The sequence below is a fragment of the Lactuca sativa genome, chromosome 8, assembly GCF_002870075.4.
Source record: "Lactuca sativa cultivar Salinas chromosome 8, Lsat_Salinas_v11, whole genome shotgun sequence".
Lineage (NCBI taxonomy): Eukaryota > Viridiplantae > Streptophyta > Magnoliopsida > Asterales > Asteraceae > Lactuca > Lactuca sativa.
This window is the reverse complement of record NC_056630.2, coordinates 72,066,191-72,086,645: the sequence shown is the minus strand read 5'-3', so window position 1 is coordinate 72,086,645 and position 20,455 is coordinate 72,066,191. Positions and strand designations below refer to the sequence as shown.

The 20,455-nt window shown below is 34.5% G+C and overlaps 1 protein-coding gene across 8 annotated transcripts; it reads left to right on the top strand.

Moving 5' to 3' along the window:
• Positions 1–3,453: 3,453 nt before the first annotated feature.
• Positions 3,454–15,752, top strand: LOC111906340 (TMV resistance protein N). 8 transcript variants are annotated; one of them, XM_042897104.2, is made up of 7 exons: positions 3,454–3,701; positions 4,253–4,362; positions 4,489–5,597; positions 6,142–7,252; positions 7,343–7,564; positions 14,111–14,783; positions 14,936–15,752. In XM_042897104.2, the coding sequence occupies exons 3-6, from the start codon at positions 5,098–5,100 to the stop codon at positions 14,369–14,371; spliced, it is 2,094 nt and encodes a 697-aa protein (XP_042753038.1). In that variant the 5' UTR covers positions 3,454–3,701; positions 4,253–4,362; positions 4,489–5,097; the 3' UTR covers positions 14,372–14,783; positions 14,936–15,752. The 8 variants fall into 8 exon arrangements, with proteins under 8 accessions (XP_042753038.1, XP_042753037.1, XP_042753039.1 ...); XM_042897103.2 differs by having other exon boundaries at positions 4,485–5,597; XM_042897105.2 differs by having other exon boundaries at positions 4,239–4,362.
• The last annotated feature ends 4,703 nt before the right edge of the window (positions 15,753–20,455 follow it).

Below are 20,455 nucleotides of genomic sequence, written 5' to 3'. Positions count from 1 at the left end.
TATATATATATATATATATATATATATATATAGAGAGAGAGAGAGAGAACCAGATTCAAATATTTCTAGCAACTATTGTGTGCATATGTGCACTAATGAGAATTAAGAAATTAATAAATCATTTAAGGGTATTTGTAACATCCCAAAATTTAAGATTGAAAATTTCATTTTTAAATTTAATAATTATAAAACCATTTGTCTGAAAACATCCATAATATAAACTCATATTAAAACCCATGTATCAATAGTCAAAACATGTCATGGTAAAACAAGATCATAGTATAAATCCCAAAGATCTCTTGTGCGGAAAATACCTTGGAAACTTCAAGTTTTGTATGCTAGTTAGGGTAATACTTTGGAAACTTCAAGTTTGCATGTATAATAGTGAAAACAAAGATCAAAAGTATTTAGGGTTGCATGAACATCTTAGGAGTGTTAGAATGCTCAAAACCCTTCATGTATGTGCTCGCGTCTTGGAGATGAAGTTACATACTGACAAGCTGGGAGAGTTAGGTGCCGAAGTCTCAAGGAAGTTGGCTGTTGATTGGGTTCTTCAGTCACTTCCTAACTCATATAGCGGGTTCTTTAAGGACTACTATGTGACAGACCACGACATGACGCTCATTGATCTTAGCTATTTGCTTGTTGCTGCTGAATCAACAATAATTTGGCGCACTGGTAAAAAAAAATTTTAATTGGAAGATCTACTTCTCAAGACTTCCATGGACACTGACAATGGTAACATTGGAAGTCCAGAAAAGCTTTCTCTACCCCAATGGAAAGAGGTCAGCCATGGTCAAATCATTGACCAAATGGTAAAGAGAAAACTAAGTTTGAGATAGTCCCGTGTACCATTCCAAAAAGTCCATATGTTTCTATTGCCAAGAGAAGGGCATTGGTTGCGAAGCTGCCGTATCTACCTGAAGGACCACGAGGATGGCAAAGTCAAAACTCTTGATTCTACTTCAGGTAAAATTCACTGTCTAACTTTATTAAGTTCCTATTAGAAGATTCTTAATACATGATGGTATGAAATTACATTATGATGTTCTGAAGAATCGAAGAAATGAAAGGAAGCTTAAAGGAAGAGTATGTTGAACCTGGTCGCGAAGATTCAATCGCATGGTTCGATGATCGGATTTTTGGAGCTGCTGCTTAAGAGTTATGATAGATTGCTTAGAAATTTGTAATAACAAAGTTTTCATATGTAATTGCATTGTAAGGAAAAGTTTTTCTGCATTTTATAAATAAATAAGTTTTGTTTTTATTTTTTTATATATCTCCTTACAAAGGCATTTATGAAAAATTGACGTTTCTATGTTTCTATGTTAGCAATATGAATTTGATTCTTTGGTTTGTGGTAGTGTTGAGAATTTTCAAAATAAGGAAAGATTCTCATCACCTAAGTTTCAGTTGGATAGAAACTTGGAATCATGCAACTCGGATTGCGTGATGAATAAGAACCTTTGTCTTTTGGAAATTATGACTAATTCCTTGTTCAAATGAAATTTTTGGCTCGTATTTTTGGGATGTTACAGGTTATTTATGATTTATTAATGTAATATAAGTTCTAATATATTAATATGAAATCATATGATTTAATTAGTATTGATCAAGAATTAATTTGGAATTAATTTTATGATCAAAAGAGACTAATTAAATCAATGAGACTAATTGTGTAAATTATATATATATATATATATATATATATATATATATATATATATATATATGTTTGGGCTTATGATCCATGGTGGACTAAGCTTATGTATGGATACATAAAGAGTTGGGTCACATGGATCATGGATCATAAACCCATGGGTATGGATTAGGGTTTACCCATGACCCTTGGAATCCTACACTATATATATATATATATATATATATATATATATATATATATATATATATATATATATATATATATATATATATATATATATATATGTTGCTCCATAGCTAAAATTGTGACGTATGTTCTTGGAGTTTATATGAGGCGTTTTTAGAGCAAGGAATTCTCTCTCAAAAGTCACCCTTTTGTCCAACGTGTGTTGTGTTTCCATTTGAGACATTCACATTATTGGTGCTAAGTTCTTAAAGGCCAAATACAACAAGGTTTCCAATAGCAACAAAAGGTATGTCATCCAACCAGAACTTTGTAGTAAATATACTCTATTGTATGCTAGTTAGGATGATGCTTTGGAAAATTAAAGTTTGCATGTATATTATAGAAAAAATAGATCCAAAGCATCTAGGGTTGCATGTACACCATAAGAGTGTTAGAATGCTCAAAACCCTTCATCAAATACTTTCATAAATATCACCCCAAGTTCATAATAATCTTCAAATAACTAGTTATCCATGGATTATACCAAAATCAGTCAAGATTAGTTTAGCCTAACATGGCTAAACTCAAGAAAAAGAAATATAGTCTAGATGTACCAAACATTTCACAAGGATCAAGTGATAAAAGATGATATTCTTCAAGCTCTTCAAGTCTTCAAACCCTCCAAAAGTGTAGAGAAAATACTCCAAAAATCGAATTCAAGACTGCCCAAAAGAGAGCCACCAACCTTCCCTAAATAACAACCAAAAGCAAAACCATGAAAATGCCCTTGGAAAAAGTCATGCGGACCACATGACTTTTTGGCCTACCTCCTACGTGGGCCACGTGAACCAGTAATAAATGGGCCACTTTTGTTTCTTGGGCCTACACTGTATTAGTCTACTAGCCCAGTTCTTCTCCATCTGATTGTAAGCCTGTTCTTCTCCATCCGATTGTAAGCCCATGATTCTTCAGGATTGCCCCCAAGTCAACCCAGTTCATCTCCTTTTAATTATCCATAGCTCCAATACCCGTTTGATCAACCAAATCAGTAAACTCCAATGTTGCTTCCATCTTCTTTAAGTCCAAGGCCCATATTTTCTTTTAGTCTTCATTCACCAACTAGCCCATTTTGTATCAAATCCAAAAGTCACAAAGCCAAAGATTCCTAAATCTTTAAGTCCATTTGATTCACGTAATTCCTGATCATCTTCGCTCCACGCTAGTCTTCTAAAAATTTAAAATTACAGTCAAAGACTAGAAAGTTTCCGATATAAACAAAAAAAGGGAAAATATGTATGATCATCAACTAAAATTGAAATGAAATATATTAAAATAAACCATAAAAAAATGAACCAATTAAACCACAAAGGAAATGACAAAAATGCCCTCATGTGCAAGGCATATAGGACATGTTAAGGACACCTATAAACGAATACCCTTGATAAGAACCATTTAAATGCAAGGTTTCATCCAAAAAAACCATCGATAAAAAAAATGTTTCATAGAAACTATTTTAAAGAAAAAAAAGGATTAGGACCATTTATGAAATTTTGTCTTATCTTAACGATACATTTGGGCCCGAGCAGCCCCACCCTCCCCTCTTGTCTTCACGGCTGATGGAAAGTGGAACCCACCTCCCACTAACACACACTCCCTTTCCCTTTATTCCCCCGTCCTCACCGGCAATATCTTCGCCCTACACCCAGCGGCGGTTCTTGGTCGACCAAGTAACTCAAAATCCCCGATTCCTGTACTGTTATCAATTAGAAAAAAACAGATTTAGCTTCGAAAACCCTTAGTTGAGATACGTCAAACACACTACAATTACTTCATGGAATTCAAACAAAGAAGTCAACACTCACACTCCCGATCTGTACGCTTTGATTAATTCTCCTTTCTTTCAAATCTACCCCTATCTTTTTCTCTTAATCCAATTCTAAAAGTGAAGTTCGAATCTACACGGATATGTTATGATATGCTCTTTACTTAAATCTAGTTTTCGAAACACCACACTTTTTACCTTTTGAATTTGCGGGGCACACTTCGATCAACTGAGCACGGAAGAGATTTCGCATAACTCTAAACTCCATGTGCAATTCTGCAAACCCCCTTCGAATTTGATTTTTTGCTCAAGTTCGAGAATGAGTTAATAGTTTCTATAACTTGTATATTGTCATATGACAATGATTCGAATGCTTCTTATTGTCTATCTGTCTTGTTTGATGATATTAGATTCTTAAATATTTGCATCTGGTCTGTTAAGGGATTGTGGAACACAGCTATATTATAGATTTGTGTGTTCTGAAACAAAGAAATTTGTTTTTGTTTTGATGTATAAGTTTATGTTAGTCTGATTACATGTGGATTTGATACTTACGATCAAATTTGTTTTTGTTTTGACTTCATTTAGATCTTAAATTTCAGAACAAATGATTAGGCTGCAATCAAGTTCCGGTGAAATGATGCAGACATCACTTTTGATTTAAGCGACTATGAGGAAGATATGGTGGAGACAATTTAAATAAACGGCACTTGTAAGTTTCATGATCATTCTAATGTTTAAGTTCTGCAACTGATGTAACAGATGAGAAACTCATCAAAAGAAGAATTTATTCATCTGGATCTCTTTTGTTTTGATTCGGGAATCGGGATGAAGATAGGTTTGATTTCTTCGTTGGTGGTGGCTAGAGAATTCCTCGGAGTGATGGATGTTTCATGAGGAATGAAGTGGGGTGCAACTAAATATAAATATAATAATAATATAAATATTACATAAATAAATAAAAAACAGAGAAAGGCATATATTCGTTTTACTTGGAAGCAGGGCAAAAAATCATTCTGAAGCAACCAAATGTGGACCAAAATTGCAAACTGATAAAAAATTCAGGGACCAAAATATGACTTACACTAAACCTAAATGACACATGTCACTCGTGGACAAATATGGACGGGCCAAAAGTGTTAATGGTTCTTTGATTCTGAGACAAAATAATGTCACTTTATTGTTTCAAATGAAAATTGTCCCATCTAGAATTGTCTTCAAAAATCTCGTTGGTTTTAACGATGATATCAATGGGAAAACAAGTCACTTTAGGATAGCTTTATTAAAGTCACTTTAGGATAGTTTAGCTTTATTCAAAGCGTAAAGAAATTTCTTGAGCTTTTTGAATTGGAAAGTTCTTGGAAGCTCACATCTCGATCTATATAAAGTTCCTATCTTTGAGGTTCTCAAATCACATACCTTCTATCTCAACAAAATCAACACATCGATGGCATCTTCATCGTCTTCTCTTTCTGTGCCGTCATTATCTTCTCAGTTGTGGCAATACCATGTTTTTCTTAGTTTTAGAGGAGAAGACACTCGTAAGAATTTTGTGGATCATCTCTACACAGCTCTTGAACACCAAGGGATCTTTACTTACAAGGACGATGAAACACTTCTTCGGGGTGAATCAATCGGCCCATCCCTTGAGAAGGCTATTGAAGAATCACAAATTTCTATCATCATATTCTCTAAAAACTATGCTGATTCTTCATGGTGTTTAGATGAACTTGTACATATCATGAAATGCAAGGATAAGAGAGGCCAAGTCGTGATACCCATATTTTATGACGTTGATCCTTCCGATGTTCGAAAACAAAAACGCAAATATGGAGAAGCATTTGTGAAACATGAGTTGGAGAACAACAATAAGGTTGAATATTGGAGAAAAGCACTTACGGATGCAACTAACATTTCTGGATGGGAAACCGAGCACATTGCCAACGGGTAATTTTCTTGTTTGCTTGTGCACTTTTTATGCTTAAGATATGTGTGCTCTACGACAAGACATGTATACTTATATACCTTATAAGCTTTTTATAGGATAAAGCCAAATTCTCAATGATAAAATACATTATACATGTATTTAGAGAACAACTAATCATGAATAACGGTGCAAGTAATTATACTAGTGTTATGCAATAATCCAATAACAATATCTACATTTTAGATGGGAATCAACAAGTATGATCTGAAGTTCTATTAGCTTACTTTAAAAACACTACAGGTTATACATAGTGATGATACTGAGTAGATTGTCGTACAAATACTTCTATTATTCTTGATGATGTTGATGACCTTAATTGATAAATAATGACTTTAACTAGACTACTTCATAAGAGCCGAATAATAATCACCACTACAGTACTAATGAAGGTTTATGGTTGCTAAGAACTCACAAAGTAGACATTGTCTAGGGTGTTAGTTTATGATATAAGCCTATTTGTCGATGTGAACATGTGTTAATGATCCTTATATATTGAATTTGAAGGCATGAGTCGAAGTGCATCAAAAAAATTGTTGACACAATTTCACATAGGTTGCATCCAATAACTTCAAGTGTGGATGACAACCTGGTTGGAGTAGAGGCTCGCATGCAACATTTGATACCAAAGTTACAGATTGGGCTTGGCGGTAAGAGGATGATTGGAATATGGGGGGTTGGGGGCGGTGGTAAGACTACTCTTGCCTCTTCTATTTATGATGAAATCTCTAGCAAGTTCGATGGTTGCTGCTTTCTAAAAAATATACGGGAGGAATCAAGTAACAAAGACGGGTTGGAAAGATTGCAAACGAAAATTCTTTGTGGTGTTTTGAAACAAAAACAAGTGGAGGTGGGGAGAGTTGAAGAAGGAAGGCGCATGATAAAGGATAGGTTACACCGTAGAAAGGTCTTGATTGTTCTTGATGATGTTGAGAACCTTGAGCACCTGGAACAATTAGTTGGATCACGTGACTGGTTTGGTGAAGGAAGCCGCATAATAATCACAACTAGAGATGAGCATGTTTTAACTGGACATAAAGTAGATGTGATACACAATATTACCTTGTTAAACAATGACGAGGCTATGAAGCTCTTTTGCAAGCATGCACCTTGTGGTCACAAACCTTTAGAAGATTACGACCTTCTTTCAAAAGACGTGGTTTCTTATGCTGGTGGGCTCCCATTAGCACTTAGTGTTCTCGGTCGTTTTCTATGTGACAAAGAGATGGATGAGTGGAAAAGTGCATTGGCTAGACTGAAAGATATTCCAGATGCTGATATCTTGGAAAAGCTAAAAATCAGCTTTGATGGACTCAACACTGTGGAGAAACAGTTGTTCCTTGATATTGCATGTTTCTTCAGAGGGAGGTATAAAGATAACGAAGAGATAATGATGATACTTAATGCTTGTGGTTTTCACCCTGTTATAGGCATAAAGGTGTTGGTACAAAAGGCTCTCATAACTATTACAGAATATGGAAAGTTTGATATGCATGATTTAGTACAAGAAATGGCACACTACATTATTAGAAAGGAACACCCCAACAATCCTGATAAACATAGCAGAATCTGGAAGGGGGAAGATGTTCTAAAAATATGTGCAATGGATGCAACGACGGTAATGGTTAAGCTCGTTTTTTTTTATACAAATACGTATAAAGAAACACATCTAACTCAACCCTGACACCATTTTGTTCCTCTATCCCAGAACCTTGACAAGATTGAAGCTATATATGTTCAGCGTATCAGGAGTGACGAATCACGTGTTCTTCAGGTCACTGCAAACATGAAGAAACTTCGGTGGATTGATTTGAACCTTAATCTGGCAGAAGCTGAATTGGTTATAGTGCCAGAAAAATTTCCACCAAGGGAGCTTTGTTGTCTAACATTGAGGTTTCTCAATGCAAAACAACTTTGGGCGGGTTACAAGGTAATTCTTATTGTTTAATGGATGAAAGCAAAGTCTCTCTCTCTCTCTCTCTCTCTCTCTCTCTATATATATATATATATATATATATATATATATATATATATATATATATATATATATATATATGAAGCTAGATTTTAATGTATCTCTTAAAAACACAAACACACAAACTTCCCAACTTGAACAGTTTATTTAATATAAACCAGTTCGATTATACATCAACTTACACCAGAAATCTCACTACAATCACACTTACTCTCGGATGAAAATAAGAACACGATCTAAAACTACGATCTTCTACTGGAGAAAACCCTAACAGTTACCGAGAGAACAAAGAAGATGTGTATATGCTTTGAACAACTGAACTACTACACCGATACAATGAACAAGATATTTTATCAACTCACATAACACCTGAAGATCCGCGCCTTAACCCGAGTATTAACCCGAAAACTCACCTGCATAAAAAACTTATACAAACTACCCACAAATAGCAATATTGTACAAAACACACCCTTCACATTTAATGTTCAGTTTGTAAATAAAGGTATTTTCAACACCCCCCCACAAACTGAACATTAATTAACTTATGATTTATTATATTTAAAAACATTTATTAAACCTAGTCTATTAGAAATATATTCATGTTGAGAAGATCCAAGAGCTTTAGTTAAAACATCTGCATTTTGATTTAAAGAATTAATCTTATTAACTTTTATAATATCATTTTCAACCTTTTCTCTAACAAAATGGAGATCTACTTCAAAATGTTTAGATCTCTCATGAAATACAGGATTTAATACAAGTTTGATTGCTGATTCATTGTCACAAAAAATATTGACTGGAGTTAAACCAGTTATTCCCAAATCATATAGTAATTTTAGAATCCAAATTACCTCACAAGTTATAGATCCTAATGCCCTGTATTCAGATTCAGTGGAAGAGCGAGAAACAGTACTCTGTTTCTTGCTTTTCCAGGACACAAGTGAACCAGCAAAATAAACAAGATATCCTGTAACAGATCTTCTACTAAACAAACATTTTGCCCAATCAGCATCAACAAAACCAATGAGACTAAGAGAATCAGTTTTTGTTATATGAATTCCTTTCCCTGGACAATCTTTTAAGTATCTCAACAATCTTAAAGCTATATTCACATGAGATTTATAAGGTTTATGCATGTACTGACTCAAAATTTGCACAGCATATGAAATATCAGGTCTTGTCATAGTTAAATAGATCAGTTTACCAATCAGTTTTTGAAATTCTGTAATATTTACCACATAATCAGAAGGATCTAGATCACATTCTTTCTTAATAACAAGATTAGGTTCCAAAGGTGTTTTAACAGGTTTACAAGCAAGCATACCAAACTCTTGTAGCAATTCCAAACAATATTTCCTTTGATTTAGACAAATACCCTGATCTGTTCTAATTACTTCAATTCCAAGAAAATATTTCAACTCTCCTAAATCTTTTATCAAAAATTGAGATTTTAAAAAACATTTAACATTTTCTAATTCATCTTTACAATTTCCAGTGATAATAATATCATCCACATAAACCAACAAAATGACTATAACATGTTTAATTCTTTTAACAAATAATGAATAATCATTAATACTTTGTTCAAAACCAAATGAAGAAAGAGAAGAACTCAATTTTTCATTCCATTTCCTAGGAGCTTGTTTAAGCCCATAAAGTGATTTGATTAATCTACAAACTCTATTATCCTTTTTTGAATGATACCCTTCAGGAAGTTGCATATAAACATTTTCAGACAAATCACCATATAAAAAAGCATTATTTATATCCAATTGATATAAAGGCCAAGCATGATGAATAGCTAAAGTTAAACAAATTCTGATAGTAACAATTTTAGCAACAGGAGAGAAAGTATCCTCATAATCTATACCTTCTCTTTGACTGTACCCTTTTGCAACTAACCTAGCTTTATATCTTTCAATTTCTCCATTTGACTTATACTTAACTTTATAAATCCAACGACAACCAATAGCTTTTCTTCCCTTAGGAAGATCTACTATTTCCCAAGTATTATTCCTATATAGGGCTTCCATTTCTTCATTCATTGCTTTTATCCATTTAGGATCTAAAACTGCTTCACTGTAAGTTTTAGGTTCTACTGTTTTATTAAGATTAGCAATAAAGCAATAATTTTCAGAATTTAAAGCTGAGTAATTGACAGATCTTTCTATACCATATTTATGTTTTCCTTCCACAACATAATCACTAAATCTAAGAGGCATATGAACACTACGTCCGGACCTTGTGACCCTAGAGGACTGTTCTTCAGAAGGACTAGTATTAATCAAAACATTTTCCTCAGTCAATAAAGAAGAATTTGGAACCACCTCATCAGATGAGGGCACATCTGCCTCACCAGACTGGTTGCTGACATCAAAAGAAACAGTCTCATCCAAGTTATGGTCTGCATCAATACCACTCAACTGATGAGCACCTCTCAGTTCATCTAAATTAGTATTGTCTAGTAAAACACTAGAAGATATTGACTCATCATAGGAAAAGGGATCATTCAAAGCAACATTAGATTTATCTGTTAAAGATGAATGCTTTAGCTTGAAAGGAAAAACAGACTCATAGAATTTTATATCCCTGGAAACAAAAATAAGATTTGTATCAAGACTTAATACTTTATAACCCTTTTTATCAAAAGCATAACCAAGAAATATACACTTATCAGCTCTTTCAGAAAATTTGTCAGAATTATTTAACTTTGTTGCAAAACATAAACAGCCAAAAACCCTAAGTTTATCAAAAACAGGAGCAGTTTTATAAACCAACTCATAAGGAGAAGAACCATGTAAAACAGATGTAGGAGTTCTATTAATTAAGAAAACAGCAGTTAGGATTGCCTCTCCCCAAAATTTTAAAGGTAACCCAGATTGAAACATCAAAGACCTTGCAACATTAAGAATATGTCTATGTTTTCTTTCAACCACTCCATTTTGTTGTGGAGTGTGAACACATGAAGTTTGATGCAAAACACCTTTAGATTCAAACAATTGTCTCATTTTAAAATTCAAAAACTCAGTTCCATTGTCTGACCTAACTGTTTTAATTTTAACTCCAAATTGATTAAACAGAATATTAAAGAAAACAAGAACACAACCATAAACTTCATCTTTTGATTTCAACAAATAAACCCATGTAGCTCTAGAATAATCATCAACTATGGTTAAAAAATACCTAAATCCTTCTGAAGTTGTCACTCTATAAGGTCCCCAAACATCCAAATGTATTAACTCACCCAGTTTAGTAGTAACATGTTGACTAGCAGGAAATGACTCCCGAGTTTGCTTAGCCTTATGACATACATCACATGGTGGCAGTAGTTCATTTCCAAAATTTAATTGAGTTCTTAAAGAACCTAGGGCTTGATCAGAAGGATGACCAAGTCTATTATGCCAAGTCAATTTTGACACACAACACACAGAAACAGAATGACTATTACTACACAAATTACCTGAAGGTTCACTATTGATGTAATAGAGACCCTCAGATTCTCTACCATTCCCCACCATCTCCTTTGATTGTAAACCCTGAATTTTACAACTATGTTCATTAAAAACAACCTCACAATTACTGTCTTTACAAACCTTATGAACAGACAACAAGTTAACATTAAAATCAGGAACAGCAAAAACATCAAAAAGAGTCAAAGAATTAGACAAATTTAAGTTTCCAATTTTTTCAATTTTAGCTGAAGTACCATTAGGATGGCTAACCAGAAGATCTAATTTAGATACATCCACAGTATCATGAAGAAGAGACTCAGAAGCAATCATATGTTGATTAGCTCCAGAATCAACAATCCACTTTAAAGGACTAACAGAGGAATTAAAGGCTTGAAACAAACAAGTACCTGCCATATTAACACTGGCAGAAGTTTCCTCATTAAGCTGTCTATCACCAATAAGTTGTAAAAATTTGAAGTATTGTTCCTTTGTGAGCTGATGAAATTCTGAATCCCTACTAGAATCAGGAGTACTAGAAGGAATAGAATTACCAGAAGTAGTAGTAGAGGAATTGGCAGAAACATTTTTATTAAAGTTATTCTGATTACTGGACTCATTTCTTGACTTAAAATCTTTGGGATAACCAATTAGCTTATAGCATTTATCAATTGTATGACCTTTAATTCCACAATTTTTACACTGAACAGATTGAGTCTTATTTTTATTAGTGTTGTTGAACCCAGATTTGTTATTAAACCTGCTATTAAAAGCAGCAGGTTGAGACTTGGAAAAGGACTGTGAAGACTGAAGAGAAGACAAGGATCCATTTCTTTGAATAGATTCTTCTCTTGAAAGAATAGAGAATGCAGTTTTAACATTAGGTAAGGGTTCCATTAACAAAATATGACTTTTTACTTGACCATAGGACTCATCAAGCCCAGACAAAAATTGCATAAGTTTCATGAGATTAGAATGATCTTTCATTTTGATAGCAGCTTCACAAGTACACTCAGTCAAGCTAGTAAGACCATCAAATTCCTTCCACAAGGAATCAAGTTTATTAAAGTAGTCAGACAAGGAAATTCCATTTTGTTTAAGTGTATTAATTTGTTGATGTATATTAAACACCACAGATCCATCTGACTTATTATAAGTTTCAAACAAATTATTCCAAATATCCTCAGCTACCTCAGAGTAAGCTTGACTCTGATATATAGAATCAGAGATAGAAGATAAAAGCCAGGAACATACAACAGCATTAGCCCTATCCCACTTAGATTTTTTTGACTCATCAACACTAGTTTTCTTAAGAGTACCATCAATAAATCCAAGTTTATTCCTAGCTTTGAGAGCTCTAGAAATAGAACTCTTCCACAATCGAAAATTTTCATTTCCAGTTAATTTTGTAGTAACTATTGAAGTAATAGCATTATCAGATGGATGAATGTAGAGAGGATCATCAAAGTTAATTGACTCATCCTTTCCACTTCCACTCGGTATAGAACCAGAATCACCACTCGAAGTAGTGTCTCCGGCCATTTAAACGGGGTAAAGAACAACAAATAATACCACAAACCGAAGACAACAGTACTGATCTAATGTCCAGATGGTCACCAGGTATGTTAGGCCCCAAGACAATCAGTACAGTGTCAAAGAACAAAGAAGCAAGAACATATAATGCAAGAAACAGACAAAGTACTGATCTAATGTCCAGATGGTCACCAGGTATGTTAGGGCCCAAGACAATCAGTACAGTGTCAAAGAACAAAGAAGCAAGAACATATAATGCAAGAACCAGACAAAGGTATGCACAATACTGACACAGATTCCAATCAATAGAAAAAAAGGAACAAAACAGTCCTCACAGTGAGTTGGAAGCGACCAAAGGAATCGACTCTCTAAGTCCGTTCTCAACTAGGGTTTATCGGTGATCAAATCCGACCCCTAGGGAGTTATTTCAGAGTAGAGATTAATCGATTATGATATCTTTGAAGATCAACGGAAGCGACGCGCTAATACCACAAGCGTTTATTCCAACTTTACTTGTTACCTGCAAGAATCAAAACATTCTCGCAGTACCAGGATCTTGAACAAGAATCATACAAAAAACTGTAAAGAACAGAAATGATCTTCTCAAAACGAAATCAGAAACATACCGTCCTTAGATTGACGATCCGATGATGAGAATCACGATCGACCGTCTTACAACAACAAATCGGAGCCTAAAAGCTCTGATACCATCTTAAAAACACAAACACACAAACTTCCCAACTTGAACAGTTTATTTAATATAAACCAGTTCGATTATACATCAACTTACACCAGAAATCTCACTACAATCACACTCACTCTCGGATGAAAATAAGAACACGATCTAAAACTACGATCTTCTACTGGAGAAAACCCTAACAGTTACCGAGAGAACAAAGAAGATGTGTATATGCTTTGAACAACTGAACTACTACACCGATACAATGAACAAGATATTTTATCAACTCACATAACACCTGAAGATCCGCGCCTTAACCCGAGTATTAACCCGAAAACTCACCTGCATAAAAAACTTATACAAACTACCCACAAATAGCAATATTGTACAAAACACACCCTTCACATTTAATGTTCAGTTTGTAAATAAAGGTATTTTCAACAGTATCTCAGTAATTATAAAATGAAAGGCCTTACTAGAACGAATATATTATATATTAAAAGTTTATTGTTTTTGCTTATATTTATGAAGCGAGAATTGATAACTTTATTATAAGCATGACTTCTTTTATAATTCACATTTTGTAAGATATTGATTTTGTATGACAATTTTGTTATCATAAAAAGTTGATTACTTTCATGAAGTTATATTTTCTTTTCAATTGTGATGGTTTTCTGACCATCAATTTTGTATGACAATATAGAGAATCTTTTTAAAGCTAGCAATCATGTTTACAAACATTATAAAATATAACATGGTTCATCATATTTTTTTTGGTAATGACTGCATTTATATACCGTGTTGGCAGACTTTTGTCTTATGTGCTTTTGTTGTATACAGTTTCTACCAACCTTGAGAATGATCAGACTCTTTTACTTGACGAACCTAATCAGGACACCAGATTTTGACGGGCTTCCTAACCTTGAAAGATTCATAGTTGATGGATCTCCGCTTTTAGAAGAGATCCATCCATCATTTGGACGTTTGGAAAATCTTGTTTGTGTAGAGATACGAGATTGTGAAAATCTTAATATGGTTCCACCCATTACCCGGTCGAAGAAACTCGACTCTTGTACTACTCTCAAGTTGCAGTTCATTTAATAATTTTCTACCTCACAACGTGAACCACATAGGGGCATGGTTTTTTGGTGGATGCTTAAGAAAGCTGGATCTCAGCTGGTGCAGTTTGGCAGACAGAGACATCAAATCTGCAGCTGTTTGGGTGTTACCCAAATTGCAAGAACTCAATCTTGAAGGAAATAGATTTGCACGGTTGAATTTTAGTATCTGGCGACTTCCTCGGCTCAAATGGCTGAACGTGTCACGTTGCAAAAAACTTGTAGAATTGTCGGAGCTGCCATCAAGCATAGCTGTTGTTATTGCGAATAAGTGTAGTTCATTTCAAAGCTTTGGAGATATTTCAAACTGTAAATGGTTGTGGAAAGTCTCACATTTAGAGGATTACAATGTAGGTCCAATTATTGGTGAGATATTACTAGATTCCATGCTCCAGGTTTGGCTTTTGATTCTCATTTTATATATATATATATATATATATATATATATATATATATATATATATATATATATATATATATATATATATATATATATATATAAACCCAAACATAAGAAGAATAACATAACGGATGTGTGCTGTGGCAGGGAAATGCTAAAGATTACTTTATCAGTATCAGCCTTTCAGGCTTTGACATTTGGAGAGGGCCATCTGTACTTTGGGTCGTCTGGGTGAAGACTTATAATATGCTGCTTCTACATGATTGGTACAATCACTTTTCTGGGATTTTGATGTTTGTCAAACCCAATAAGAAATTTGCTGGGATCCCTGACATAACCATCAAGCTGGGTGTCCTGGAAATTATTCAATCTGAGCTTGGTCAGGAGGCTAATGAAACACTTGACACTCGTTATCATGATACAAGATATGTAGGATATGTTTCCTTTAGTTCATTGAGGCACACCGGATGCTTGAATTCAACGTACAATTTCATTTCCTTTTCCTGCGATGAGGATTTATATGGAGACGGGCATAGCTTTAGAGCTGTACTTGTTCCTAAAGATGATCTGATGCAAACAACGAAAGTCACAACAGATTCCTCAGAATTTTGGGATGATAACATAAAGACATTTGTTGTAAAACATGATTTAAACTCCTCTATCGAGATTTTATGGAAACCATAAGTTGGTAGACATAATCCCAGAGGTTGGTTGACTACCCACGAGTTTTCCCCTCAACATAATCTTTTGTGTCACCATTAAATTATCTGTTGTACCATTTTCCTGTCTTCAGTTGGTTGCTACCAATTAAAGTTTATGCTAATTAAAGTACATTCAAGAGTCACTTTAGTCTCAAATTCATAGATGTTTGTTTAATGATCATGGTAGTTGTTTTTGTTAAAAAGGATTACATCCCGATTGATTAGATTGAAAATTGTATGGTAAAATGTGTCTTTATACGATACATCTGAAACATGTGCTAACTTCTCATATGTAAATTCTATCTAGAATGCAAATTTGGTCTTGTGAAAATGTATGTATTTGTTATACATATATCTGTCATATGCATATGTATGCAGCTAAATTATTTGGTTGGAATGGAATATCATAATACATATCATATGCATATTGTTACGTCCCAAAAATATCGAGTAAAATTTTCATTTTAAATAAGTCAAAACCATTCATTCATTATTCCAAAAGATGACCAGAGTCAAAATATTGTCAAAACATTAGAGTAATTCGTAAACATTCAGTGCGAAATAAATCTCCAGGGGATGTGTTATCAAGCCAAGCCCTTCTTTTTGAAACCAGAAGTACCTAATATATTTTAAACATAAACCGTAAATACAAAGCTTAGTGTGTTCCTCAACATACCTCATACCATACAGCTCAAAGCTATAATGAGTCTAGTTCAACTCAATCGGTGTTTTTCAACCGAACGGGTTTACGTCACCCCCAGGTCTATTTCACCCCACATACATAAAGCATATAGTCATATCAACAAGAGTCACAAAGACAAGTAGCATCCTATACACATAATCTAGTGGGCCGACATTAGTGTCTTTGACCCATGAGTACAGTGAAGAGACTCACCTGAACTGTTCAACAAAAGCCCAACATCTACCTCAGCAATAAAACAACCAACCCAAACTTCCTAAAGCCAAATCGAGATCAATCCTTAGTCAAATACTCAATTATGCCCAAGTTTGACCAAAAGTCAAACTAGTCAAAAAGTCAACAGTCAAAGTTAAGGTCAAAATCGCCAACAATAGCCCTCCACGTCTTGTCCTTGACCACGTCGTGGGCACAAAATGTCAAAAGATTCGTTGATTCCCCAGTCGCCATGCCGTGGCAGCCTAAGGCCATGTTGTGGGGATTGGTCTGAACAACTCAAACAAGCTTAATCTATTTTCTTTCGATTTCAAGAGCTCTAAAGCTCAGATCAGATCCTTTCCAAGGTCTTAATGGATAAAGTTTCTAACTTTATCCATAATAATGTCACAATCTTTCAAGGTCTAAACTTTAATACACCAAAATGGCCTAAATGACCAAGATAACTTGCATGGCTAAAAGGGAAGACAAAAAGATCATAACTTTCCTAGTACATGAGGGCCAAGAAGCATTCCAAACTGATCAAAATATGTTGAAGTCCACTCAACTCCAAGATCACTCATAGAATGGACCAAAAGTGCCAAAAACCCCAAATGACAAGATCTAAAGAACTAGATAGCAAGATTGGAACTTTATACTTACAATAGTCAAGATATGTAGTGCCTTTGATGGATCCAAACTTGAAACAACTTTCCTTGCAACCAAAATAACCTTCTTGATCTTCAAACTTCAATAAAATATCACAAAAAACATCCAAAAGAGGAGAGAGGAGAAGCTAAAATCTTGATAGGGTTTCTCCCAAGGGTTCTAGATATGACGAAGGCTACTAATGTCACACCCCCGAACCAGACGGCGGAAACGTCCGAGGGCTATTGTGACTTAATTGAATACCATCCCAATGATTATACATGAATCATAACATCATTCATCACCATGCATTGAAATATTACAACCGATATTGTTTACATTCAGTACATTGTTTTAAAACATTACATTTCCAAAACATATACCATTCGATATTAATTAAACAAAACATCATGATATCACTGGATACATTTTCTTCGATTTACCTATTACCTGAGAATACAAGTATTTTGGAAAAACGTCAACATATGAAATGTTGGTGAGTTCATAAGTAATGTTTGAAAAGTAATGATCTGTATTATTTTGAAAACCACCAAAAAATCCGATATTTTCTGAAAGGAGTATTGTATATAAGAGAAAGTGTGAAGATCCGTAAGTATGCTTGTTGATTTCTGTAAATGTGAATAATTGTTAGACTTTGTATGCATCACATATATGAAAGTGTTGAATTCCCTAGGAAAACCCGATGTTTTCCTAATACATCAAATTACGTGTCTTATTTATTGTTATGCCGATGCGACGTTTGTATTCGATAATTCCAGGTGACATTGGATTAATTATGGGTTGTGAGTCGTTATAATCACGCATTAATGAAAATGACTAGTTTATAACTACCAATAACAAACGATCCTTTTGGCGTCGTCCGTAAGACTCACTTAATCCAACCACCCTGACTTCTCATAGCCCCACAACTAAGGAGAAAAGAGGGTAGGAAGCCCTCGTTATTTCCATAAGTCGTTCAAGGCTATCGTGAATGCAAAAGACACTAGGCCCGACTCGCATTTGACTTCTCGACTTTGCTAGCAGTACTAATGGGCCCTTGGGGCCCAACAGCACAATAAAGCTATTGAAAGTCCTTTTACACGGAATTAGGTCTTAGAAGACCCAATAACATGTAAGCGTGTTCCCTTCGGGCCTAAAGATCATGTCATTGGGCTAGCTAGGCCCAACAAGCATGATTTGAAACTTTAAAGCCCAAAGATTGAATATTGACTTCTCGTAGATTTTCGCGTGTGTATTGAAGTACTATTGTTTATTGATCTTTGATTCGTTATTGATTCGAGACCGAATCAATTCGTTTGGCAACGATATTGGTGTTGGATGTGTATTTGCTATTACGTTTTGCCGGTAGCCGTGGTACTCGTATTTTATCTTAAGGGATTTATTGTTTTAAACATTAGAGTTTTTCTATTTGATGCCCCTTCTTGGATAAAATTTATACTTTTAACCCTTTATATAAAAGAATTTCCATTTTAGTCCTTAAACCATTTTTCTTGACACTTTAGTATCAAAAATTGTTGAAAAGACATTTTTCAGCCCAAATTTACTTGATAAACAGCTTAAGTCCCTCAAAAATGAAATTTTCTCGGTTGAAACCCCCATTTTCGCAACTTTTACAATTTTGGCCCAAAAAGGGAAATTTTTGCATTTTTGGTCCCTTTTTAATTTGAAAACATTTTTGACCCTTGACTTAGTTTTATTACACTAGTAATCCCTTGTTTTTCAGAAATGTGCAGTTTCAGCCCCTCTATTTCAGAATTTTCGCAATTTAGGGCTTATTGGGCTGAAAAGCCCATTTTTAGCCCATTAGGTTCAAAATTTACATTTTAAGCCCCTCAAAAGTGTTGATTTACAGAAAATTTATATTATAAACTGTTTAGACTCTTTCCAACCTCCAGAATTATCATTTGTCGTTTTGGGCCCTTAACTTTTGTATTTTTGACAATTTGAGCCCAAAAATGGGTTTTGTGTCCAAAAATGTTCATCCTAACCAAATAAATTATTTTTATTGACTTGATTAGTGTAACATGGTATAAGCTATGTTTATTTCATTCTTCATGTTGTATATCTCGGTTTTTAGGTATTTTTAGCTAACATATTCATCACATAACACATAAAAATCATACATACATGCATAAAATCACACAAGAGATACATGAACTCATAGATCTACACATTTGCTTGTATTCTCCCCCACAAAAACTTATAAAAACAGAAAAATAGGGGGTATGAAGCTCACCTTGAGTTGGGTTTCGGTTTTGGAGAAGATTGGAAGAAGTTTGATGTTGTTTTCGGCCCTAACAAGCCTTCCTTTGTTGATTTCGAACTTAGGGGGTTTCTAAGAGAGTGATCATGATTTTTGCATGGATTAGAAAGAAATTTTTGATAAAACAAAGAATCTAGATCATAGATCCAAGCATAATCTTACCTTAGATGAAGAATTTGTGGAAATATCTTCTTGAAAAACCTTCTAAAATTCGAGATCTTGATGAAGAGTGGAGGGAGTTTCCTTGAGAGATTTGTGAGAGAATTGTGTGTGTGTGTGTGTTTGGAATCGGCCGAGAATGAGAGAGAGGGAAAGAGAGAGATCTTGAAGTGATGTATGCATGGGAACATGGGATAAGATGCATGGAAGACCATAATGTAAAAATGAGGTGGCCATGAGAAGTCAACTCTCCCTTTTATTTGGGCTTGGGCCGAGAATTAGAGGGGAAGAGAAAAGAATTTGGGCCTTGTATGCTTAAGCTTTTTTTCATGGTTATGTTAAGTTATGTTTGGTCCAAATAACCATAAATATGAGTCTTATGACCTATTAGGGCTAAATTAGGTTAATTATGGCCCAAAATGGTTCCTATAATTAATTTATTTCATTCTAGGCCCAATATGGCCCAAAATATTGAAATAAATGAAAGTAGGTCCAATTAGGGCCCATTCAAGAGTTCTAAGCCCAAGATAGTCAAATTGGAAGCTTATTGGTCCATTGGCCCCAATAAGGAACTCCTAGTCCAAAATGGACCTAAACAAGAACTTTTAGGGTTTCCAATTGCTTGTTGACTATTTGTAGTGCTTGTATGGTGTGTTTGATTGAATTTTTTTTTTGTTGTCATAGAGTATGCATCATACATGCTCTTATGTCTTTGATTCATAATTTGACTTAAGTGTTGTAGTTACAAGGCACAAAATTTCTAGTTGTGACAACTAAAATGCCCAAAAATGCAGAATCTTATGCTTATATTATACATTGAAAACCTTAAAATCATGGGCTTAGCCTGAATGATCATTGTGCCATGGCAACTCTTCACCGTCTGGTGGTAACTATCGAGCCGTGGTAGTTCTCACCGTGTCGTGGGGCTGGTTTTCACCCAAATCCACCCCAACTTCAAATAGCCATAACTTCTTTGTTTCAAC